The sequence below is a fragment of the Bidens hawaiensis genome, unplaced genomic scaffold (genome assembly GCF_021521415.1).
Source record: "Bidens hawaiensis isolate Kalapana, Puna unplaced genomic scaffold, B.hawaiensis_p1.1 tig00024618_1, whole genome shotgun sequence".
NCBI lineage: Eukaryota > Viridiplantae > Streptophyta > Magnoliopsida > Asterales > Asteraceae > Bidens > Bidens hawaiensis.
In genome coordinates this window covers 170,194-181,100 of record NW_027493885.1, presented here as the reverse complement: position 1 = coordinate 181,100, position 10,907 = coordinate 170,194, and the positions used below count along the sequence as shown (strand labels likewise).

Genomic DNA, 10,907 nt, shown 5'->3' with positions numbered 1-10,907 from the left:
GTCTTAAAAATGCTCGATTTGTGCACCTCTAGGTACTTCAACTTTTGACCAACCATTTAAATTTTCAACGGTTTTGTTAGTTTTAATTGACTAAAAAACCATCAAAAGCATATCGCAAACACCCACACGTTTAATGTCATTTTTTTAACTGAAAAAACTATAACAATATCATACTCAAATTAAAAGGAATAAAATGTTAGTTTTTATGATGTAACTACTTTTTGGAGAATATTAACGTATCAAAACGTTATAATTGTTCAAAAATCATGAAAGAAGTTGGGTTGAAAACAAAAATAAAAATAATCTATAGATAAAGACTAAGGGCTACAGTTGTAATTATTATTTAAATTAAAAAAGTTTTAGTAGAGATGATGGGGGTAATATTTTAACTTTATTTGTACGGGAAAAACTGCAATTACCTAACTACCAAATATAAAAAAAAAAACCTATCTGTGGAGTACAATTTAGAAGCAGTTTGGTCTAGTCTATTTTAACAGAACCAACAGCTGCTCTGTTAAAACAAGCCACGAATTCAATGTTTCCCTCCGCACCCTTTAAAGGAGACTCGATCCACCCATCGCATCGAAAACCAAGATCTTCAACACCCTTAACGATCCTCTCACGCACCTATATTAGTCAACAAAAGTCAACCTTTAACATCATAGGCAATAAGAAAACAGAATGAAACATACCTCTTGATGAACCGACGGGTCTCTCACAATCCCACCTCCTCCCACCTGTCAAAAAAAATAAAATAAAAAATTACCACATTTCTTAGCTTTAACCGAACTGACGATCGAACACGAACAATTAACTGGTTTTCTTGTTCGTGTTCGTTTGCTAACGGTATAAACAAGCGGTTCATGAATGTAAGCACACGTAACTAAACATAGATGAAGATACATCACTGAGCTAAGACCAACTTCTATGCTTGTAAACAAAAAGAACGAACACAAGTGGACCGTCCATACTCATCTTTGTCCATTTAACATTAACCGAACAAATGATGAAACACAAATAAATAGTTAAGCAAATGAGGTTTTCTTGTTCGTGTTCATTCAATAAGAAAATGAACGCGTTCAAGTTCGTTTGTGTTTGTTCTTGAACAGTATAAACAAACGGTTTACGAACATAGACAAACAGATATAATAAATGAGCTAAAGACTAATTAAAAAGTAAATGTGAAGAATGCATTAGGCATAAAACGTTTACTAAAACTAGATTATATTGTACTGGACCTAAGAAACTTATAAATTAACGAATGTAAACGAACGGACTTATACAATTATAAACTTAAGAACCTGAATGAACGAGTGTTCACGTTCATAAATGAACAAATGAGACGTTCATGTCCGTTCGTTTAACTAAATGAACAAAATAAATTGTTCATGTTCGTTCATTTACTAGATACACGATACTAAATAAACGAACATGAACAAATTTTCATACTTGTGATCTACGGGCCTCGAATTGAGGTTTAATTAATGTAATCAATGTAGCTTCTTCTTTCATCAAGTTAACAACAGCAGGCATGACCTAACAAAAAAAAATAATATAAATATTTAATAATGTATTATGAATGAGTTATTCTATTTCATTACAAATTAAACACCTACTAGAAGTATAGATATAAATGAAAGATCTAAAGTCACCAAGTCAACTTTCTGAGGAAGTTCAGTAAGATATCTCAAATTAGTCCTCTCAATAACTGATACGCGTTGATCGCGACGAATTTTATCTGCCACCTGTAAAAAAGGTAAACATTATATTTTTCATATTTTATGCAGGGTGTACATGAAACCGAAATAACTGACATGCAACCAAAATAACTAAAATAACCTAGATAACAGAACCGAAATAGCAAAATTCAACCCAAAACTGACGGTTTGATTTTATGTTTTTTCAAAAGTCAAATTTCCAGTTTGGTTTCAGTTTTGCACGTACAAAACGAACCAAAAATAGTCAAAACTGAACCAAACCTATAAAAACTGGAAGACCGAATTTTGTTATTGAATTTATTGATTATAGATTTTACTTTGGACTGTGAAGTAATTTATAAAAAAATAACAAATGGTGTACCCCAAAAAATTTTGGCCCTTACGTGTAATAATTGATCAACTAATTAAAAAAAAAATTATGTCCATAGTGTTAGAACCAAGTTTATTATTTTGGGCCATCTTTTTTCGTCCCAAAGATTTGAAGCGCAAATGGCAAAACCGACGCCAGACGGATTTTTGGTTCCCTTTGAATCCAACAAATTGTTGTCCACTGTACTCATTTACTTTTAATTGGTTTTAGGTTAGTAATGTTTGTTCATTTACGTTCATTTATTTTGTTAATGAAAGCGAACACGTTCATTTTCTTAACGAACGACCACGAACAAGAAAACCTTGTTCTTCAGTTGTTCATATTTGAACGTTTGTTCGGTTAAAGTTAACCAACTGAACACGAATACACTTTATTCGTGATCGTTTACAGGCTTACCAAAAACCGACCCATGCACGCCCCTACTTTTATATTTTTGGTTAATTTATTTGGCAATTACCTGCCCGTAACCGACATCAACACCATAAACAAACGATGCACCATACTGAAGCAAGCAATCAGTAAACCCTCCAGTGGACAAACCAGAATCAAGAGCCACTTTTCCAGTAACATCAACGCCTAATTGTTCAATGGCAGCTTCCAATTTATGCCCTGCTCTAAAGTCAACAAAAGTCAAGATTTAATATACAAGCCACAGATTTAAATATGTAGAGAAAATTGCACAACTTGTCCCTGTGGTTTGAGCATAAAGCAATTTTGGTCCCCATATTTGTACAATGCAAACCTAGTCCCAACATTTGTAAGAGGGTTCAGAGTTAGAAAAATATCAAAAAAGTCACAATTTCTGTTAAAAACTATGGGATTAACGATGGGGACTAAACATGCAACTCTCCCGCAAATGTTTGGACTAAGTTTGCAACTGGGAGCATTTGCGCAATTTTGTATAAAGTCGGTTGAGAGAGTAATAATCACCTACATACATATTTTGGTATTTCCGCCTTGATCTCCACAACGGCTTTGTCAGAAACTTGATGTCCCGCTTTAGTTACAACTTTTCCATCAACAATTACTTTGCCTAAAATACAAAAACTAGTTTTAACTTTTATTAGAGATAATAATCTCCCTCCAAAAAAAAGATTCAAATTCAAATAGTGTAACTCTTGTTTTATATTTAGATAGTCTTAACTACGTTTGATGATAGCTTATTTCTTGGGATTTATTCCTGCAGTTTTGATTTATAATTGTGTATATATTAATCACTAAGTCAATGAAAATAAAAGTTGATTGCCATTCTCTTATATGGTATCAGCCAGGGTTCTCTTATATGGTATCAGCCAGGTTCATAATACTCCCCCTCTAAATTTTCCAAAAGCCATCAGCTCACTGCAGACCTGTTTCCACACTTTACACTTCACTGTTTCAACAGTTTACGAACCACTGCTTCTACAGTTTGCTGTTTGCACAATTTCTTTTTGTCTTCTTGTAAACAGCCATCTTCTTCATCACGGCAACAATAAGAAACACCAACCGCACCGCCAGCATTTTCCCCACACCAAATCAACCAACCTCCCGTCCCTTCTTAGGCAAATGCCAATTTTGCTTCAAACAAGGACGCGCTCTCACATCTTGTCGTGCTTACAAGAAACAACATCCTCAAATAAACCTTCCCTCACTCCCACGACAAGGCTGCAACAAGCCACAACCACAAGCTCACATGGTGGGTGTTTCATCTACAGAAGGTTTAAACTCTCCTTTTGGCTTTTTAATAGTGGAGTGTTGTGTCACATTACAAACGACCCCAACGCAATATCCCTACACGCACCCTACGATGGTACCGATGAACTTGTCATCAGGGATGGTTCGTCTTTAACTATCACTCATGTTGGTTCTTTAATTATCTGTTTTGAAAATACTCCTTTCACACACAAAAACGTTCTTTGCGTCCCCTCAATTTCTAAAAATATTATTTCAATATTTCACTTATGTATTGATAATAGTATACTAATCCAATTTTTCTCTTTCAACTTCATTATCAAAAGCCTTCACTCCAACAAAATTCTACTCCGGGGAACGGCTAGTAAAGGACACTAAGAACTTCGTTCAACATCTCAACTTCATGCTTTTCACATCCACCAAAATAAGTCCACTTCATGGCATCATCGTCTTGGGCATCTGCGTTCCCAAGTTTACAATTTTTAGCATCCATTGTTCCTTCAATTAAAAACTCAAAAACTAATTGCCATGATTGTTGCATTAATAAAAGTCACAAACTTCCATTTCATACTTCATATCTTTCATCCTCCGCACCATTACAATTAATCTTTTCGGATGGTTGGACATCTCCCATAACATCATCTTTTGACGGTTTAAATACTACATTATATTTGTAGATCATTTTACTAAATATATTTGAATTTATCCGTTAAAACACAAATCCGACTCCCTCACCACTTTCATTAGATTTCAAAGACTTGTTGAAAATTATTTTCAAGCAATAAATAAAACAGTTATTCCGACAATGGGGGATAATACATTAAACTCGCTCCCCATCTTACTTCATGTGGTATTTCTCACTTAACATCTCCACCACACACACCCGAACATAAGGGCTATGACGAAAGACGACATCGTCATATAGTCGAAACGGGTCTTTCCTTACTCTCTCATGCCAAAATTCCATTGAAATTTTTGCCCTTTGCTTTCACTACCGCTACTTATAACGTCTCCCCATCACTACACTAAAAAATAATTCTCCATATTCTTGTCTATTTAAAAAAATTCCCAATTATGACAAACTAAAAAATTTTGGTTGTCTAGCCTTATCCATGGCTACGTCCATACTCACCACACAAACTTCACACAAGATCTACTCCTTGTATCTTTGTGGGGTATTCTTCTTCTCAAAACGCTTCCCATCTTCTCCTTGATCCTCTAACAAACAAAATCTACACTTCCCGACATGTACATTTCGTTGAAACCGAATTCCCTTACACCACATTAACCCAAACCGACACACACCCATCCCCAACACCTGATTCTTGGCTTCATATACAACTTATTCCCACATCTCAATCATTTACTCAAAACTCCACAATCAGCCACCAATGTTAATCCAACCGATCCTTTCATGCACACCTACACTAGACGACCACCACACCAGCCAAATAACACCCAACCAGCCCTTTCCAAATACCAAACCATAACCTATCCCAACTCTGTTTCGGACACCACCACTACCGTAAATAGCTCCACACCACCCTCACAACAGACCTTCTCTACACCACCTCCACAACAAACAGCCCCTACACCACCTCCACAACAGCCCTCAGCAACAATAAACCCTAACAGCACCAATCTTTCCACTCAAACCACTGATCATCCCAACTCACGACCTATTAGGCAATCAAGAAACCCAAATCCAAAATATTCCTTCTATTCTACCGCTTTCCCTGAACCAACAACCATCACTCAAGCTTTAGTCATTCCCTGAACCAACAACCATCACTCAAGCTTTAAAGCAACCTCAATGGCGCAAAGCCATGGAAGAACATGATGCTCTGCTTCGTAACAACACTTGGTCCTTCGTTCCACCTAACTCCACGCCTAACATAATTGGTTGCAAATGGGTTTACCACACTAAATCCAAACCCGGTGGGTCTGTTAATCGCCTTAAAGCACGTCTTGTTGCAAAAGGTTTCAATCAACGTCCCGGTCTTGACTACAAAGAAACCTTTAGTACAGTGGTCAAACCGGCCTATCTCCGTCTTATCCTAGCCCTAGCCGCTTCCCATAATTGGTGCCTACGCCAATTAGATATCAGTAATGGCTGTTTTACAAGGCACTCTCACCCAACCCGTCTATATGTCCCAAACTCCCGGATTTGTTAATCCATCATTTCCAAATCACGTTTGCAAATTACACAAAGCCATTTATGGCCTTCGTCAAGATTCCCGTTCTTGGTATGACGAACTCAAATCCTTTCTCCTCTCAAATAAATTTAAACCTACCCTTTCCGACTCTTCTCTATTTATCAAATATTCATCTACTCGTCCTATCTATATTTTAGTCTAGGTCGATGACATAATCATTGCAAGTCCTAATTCTTCCCTCATTAACTCCTTTATCTCAACTCTTGCCAATCGTTTCTCCTTAAAGTATTTAGGCAATCTAAGTCATTCACCAATCCAATGGTTTATTCCTTTCACAATCTAAATACATTCTTGATATTCTCAATAAGGCCAACATGAGTGAATGTAAACCGGCATCCACACCTATGTCAACCTCGGTCCATCTAACCACCACCGACGGCACCCCTTTACATACACCTACTGATTACCGATCATTTGTGAGGCACTACAATATTTGGCATTAACCAGACCGGATGTTTCCTACATTGTAAACAAACTGTCACAATTTATGCGCAACCCTACCGACATGCATTGGGCTGCCCTCAAACGATTACTACGGTATCTACATGGTACAATCCACCATGGCCTTCTTATCCGTCGTGACTCCCCATTACAGCTTCACGCCTTCACTGACGCTGATTGGGGCGGTGACAAACAAACTTATAGGAGTACCACCAGTTATATTGTTTATCCTGGATCAAACCCGGTAACTTGGAGCTCAAAATGATAGCCCACCTTAGCTCGCTCCTCCAACGAAGCCGAATTTAGAGCCGTTGTATCAACAACTGAAGTTCAATGGATCATCAATCTATTGTATGAACTCGGTTTTAAATCTACGGTCACTCCTGCTATATATTGTGATAATCTAAGTGCTACTCATTACTCAGCAAACCCAGTTTTTCATTCACGAATGAAACATCTAGCAATGGATTTTCACTTTGTTCGTGAAAAGGTACAAGAAGGCTCGATATGGGTTACACATATCAAAGGTGATGATTAACTAGCGGATGCACTAACCAAGCCTCTATTGAAAGACCGCTACAGAACTCTCCTATCCAAGATTGGACTTAATTCAAGAACGTCCATCTTGCGGGGGCATATTAGAGATAATAATCTCCCTCCAAATAAATGATTCAAATTCAAATATTGTAACTCTTTCTTTATATTAGATAGTCTTAACTAGGTTTGATGATAGCTTATTTCTGGGGATTTAATCATGCAGTTTTGATTTATATTTGGGTATATATTAATCACTAAGTCAATGAAAATAAAAGTTGATTGCCATTCTCTTATAACTTTAACTGAAAAATTGATCGAACACAGACAACGAAACAAATGGCGTTTTCTTGTTCGTGTTTGTTCGTTAAGAAAATGAACGTGTTCATATATGTTCGTTAGTTAACAATATCAACAGAAGGTTCATGATTGAAAACGAACAAACATAACTGAGCTAAAAAGTTATTAAGGATGGACTAAATTTTAATGAACCATAAAAATATAAAGGAACATATCAACAAACGAACGAGCATAAACAAATTACCGACGAACGTAAACAAAGTTCACAATTAACGAATGAACGAAACATATTCATGTTCGTTCATTTAACTAAATGAACAAAAACTTTTATTAATGTTCGTTCGTTTATTAGATAAACAAATAAAAACAAACTTTCAGCCTAATAGTTCACTGAGTTCATTTACAGGCTTACAAAGAAGATAAGTTTATAAGACTCAAAACGGGCCAAAAATCATATTATTTTGATAACAGACACAACGAAACAAATGGCATTTTGTTTTTCGTATTAGTTCGTTAAGAAAATGAACGAGTTTGTGTTCGTTTATGTTCGTTAGTTAACAAAATCAACGAAAGGTTCATGATCGAAAACGAATGAACAAAACAGAGCTAAAAAGTTATTAAGGATGGACTAAATTTTCATGGGCCTTAAAGATTTAAATAAATATATCAACAAACATAAACAAACGAACAAGCATAAACAAATTGCTGAATGGATGTAAACAAATGTTCACAATTAATGAATGAACAAGACGTGTTCATGTTCGTTCGTTTAACTAAATGAACAAAAACTTTTATTCATGTCTGTTCGTTTGTTAAATAAACAAACAAAAAACAAACTTTCCACCAATGTTGTATGGATACAAAGAAAGTAATTATGAAGGGCTCAAAACGGGTCGATAATCTTATTATTTTGATAATAAACACAATTTTATAATCTATAATAAACAAGTTACAAGGTTTTATGCATTCACATGTATTGTGGGTGACATCTAGCCCGTTTGACCCATTAGAGATAAAATTAAACCAGTATAAAAGCATTAATAAGTAAATAGCTACAAGAAAAGAAAATAAATACAAGAGTAACCTTGTAAGATCCATGACTGAATGTAGTTACGACTATATTGCTGAAACTTCTCGAGACATACTTCATCTAATCTCTTCTTCCTGCTAACATACATAGCAAGAAAACCCGTGTGACACAATTAACGGAGTCCCAAATAAACTTGAATTAATCTTTTAAATTCAATATGGCAATGAAATGCACTTGATATTACCATCAAGAAATATGAAATAAACAAACAAGAAATAAAGATTACATGAACAGATTGATTCTAGAGTGACCAACATGATTAAACTGTATCGTATTTTATTTATGGTTGGGAGAAAGTAAAAAGTTTGATAGCAAATTAACAAAGAGATAGAAAGAGGTGCTCACTTCTTTGCTGGTATAAGCTTTCCTGATTTTAGAGTGGCAAAGCTTTGTAGTGGGCAACTTCTGTGTGCATTAGTCCATCTCACTGGATTGCAAATTAATAACTAGTTAGAGCTTTAAAGCATAACCATTTTGTTAATTTTTGGTATGGGTATTTCAATTGCATAGTTATAAAATAAAAACGAAAAGTGGATTTGAAAATCCTCCTAACTTTGACTTTTGCTGTAGCAGGCATAGGCATAGGCATTGCATAGATATATACCTGATTTCACTCGAACGAACCCTACTAATCAATCAAATGTAAAATCTATTATGACTACGCCACCGGCAACCAAAGTGAAAGATGAGATTAATATCAAATATTATTATTATGGTTTTATTTTATTTAAATTAGCAAGTACCTGGAGGATGTTTGGATAAGAACAAGGCGGAAGTAAGTACCTTCGACACTTGCAACGCCATTGTTGTTTTTTTCCTTTGGCTCACTACTTTTAAGGTTAAGGCGTTAAGCCACCAAATTAGATTCCATACGGACTGGCTGCTCACAATCACTGGGCCTTGGTATTCAAAATGTTAGATTTACTTTTCGTTTTTTAAACATATTATATTATACAAAGTAACAAAACGAACTAAGGACACATAGGACTTTTTGAAAGAACCCCTTCCGGTCTTGCTCAATAAAATAAAAAACCGGGTCGGGTAAAGACCGGTTTCGGTTTGTAGGGCCGTATTTGAGGATCTTCAAAAAAATATGGACCGAAGGCGAGTAAAAATCCGGGCCTTTAGTAAAAGAGTCTTTTTTTCTTCTTTTATTTTTTATTAAATGAGCTTAAACAATTAGATTTTTAAATGAGTTTATTGGTTAGCATTTAGGTTGTGTAATTTTTTTTTTAATATAAAAATAAGTTTAAATGAATTCAGTAATTGGGTTTAACATTAAGAATACATATTGTAGAAACCCATGCGAGGCTGCAGTGACAACAGTTCACAACACGATACTTTATTAATTTATCAGTCCTTTAGTGATATATTGTATGATAACAACACATAACAAATTGACAACTGAAGAGACGAACGCCATCGATACCGAAATGGACGTTGTTATGATAATTATTGGGTCAATTAGGTTCAGTAAAAAAACTATTTGTAATACAACATTAGAAATTTATATTTACAATGTTTGCAGATAATATAGAGGAGTTTAAGAACATAGAAATGCCTCAACTTCACTGTAGTATGGAATAAAACAGCATTTCATATTAATCTACAACCGTTATCTTACTTTGCTCCGGTAACTATTTTGTATGCTGTGAAAAATAAAAAAGAAAGAACAAACTATTTTGTTTGGGTTTATGTGTCACTCAACCTACATGTCCATGAGCTACTTCGATGTGCCACTCGACCTACGTGTCCATCCAGTTCAGCCATTGGTTCAACTATTCTGATTCTTGCATCTTTCCTTATGTTCCAAAGAAGAGTCTGTACAAAATCAACAATTTAATGGGTCAATTTTTGTTGATACATAGTTTGTCGTCTCGGTCTTTGCTCAACGCTTTTGGAAACTAGATATAACGTGTATGGGTATTTTGGTAATTATAATGCATAGAGGGGTATTTTAGTAATTATATGTAAGGCACATTCGTTAGTGTTATAATAACGCATGAAGCCGCGTGTTTTGTTTCTCATTCGTTAAGGATGTTTAACAAATGAGTTAACATATAAGAGTCATTCGTTATGGTTTGTGTAACATTCGTCATTTTTGGTTTTTTTTGTATTTGTATTTGTATCAAATACCCGACCCGATTTGTAAACCGAATTTTTCAATAATATGAAATAATGGGTTTTTATGTTTCATAATCATCTCTTACTTTTTGGATTTTGCTACTTGTTTGTATTATTTGACTTGTTTAAACCTTTGTTTTAAACACATGCAGGTATTGATATAAACCATGGAAAACAACTTTGACTACTACCCTATATATACAAGCTTATCCCTTTCATTTTCTCTTGCTCATTTCATCTTCTTTGTCTCTCAAAAAAAGAACACCATTCCTAACCTTCAAGGTTCATAATAATCAAACAACAACTTAATTTTTGTTTTGTTACTTACTAATTAAATTTATGGTACAACATATATATAATATGCCCCCCTTGTTTCCTTCGGCTTTCATCTTCTCCGGCCATGGTCGGTTGAGGTGATATGCTACAAGGCAAGGCTTCATGGA

The 10,907-nt window shown here is 35.1% G+C and overlaps 1 protein-coding gene across 1 annotated transcript; it reads right to left on the bottom strand.

The window, feature by feature from the left end:
• Nucleotides 1-443: 443 nt before the first annotated feature.
• Nucleotides 444-9,144, bottom strand: LOC143569570 (uncharacterized). Its single transcript, XM_077055447.1, has 9 exons — nucleotides 9,124-9,144; nucleotides 8,686-8,786; nucleotides 8,335-8,414; nucleotides 3,019-3,121; nucleotides 2,546-2,702; nucleotides 1,617-1,745; nucleotides 1,450-1,536; nucleotides 693-737; nucleotides 444-627 (listed from the first exon to the last, which is right to left on the bottom strand). Exons 1-9 carry the CDS (start codon nucleotides 9,142-9,144, stop codon nucleotides 481-483), a joined length of 870 nt encoding a protein of 289 aa, XP_076911562.1. The 3' UTR covers nucleotides 444-480.
• Between the last annotated feature and the right edge of the window lie 1,763 nt (nucleotides 9,145-10,907).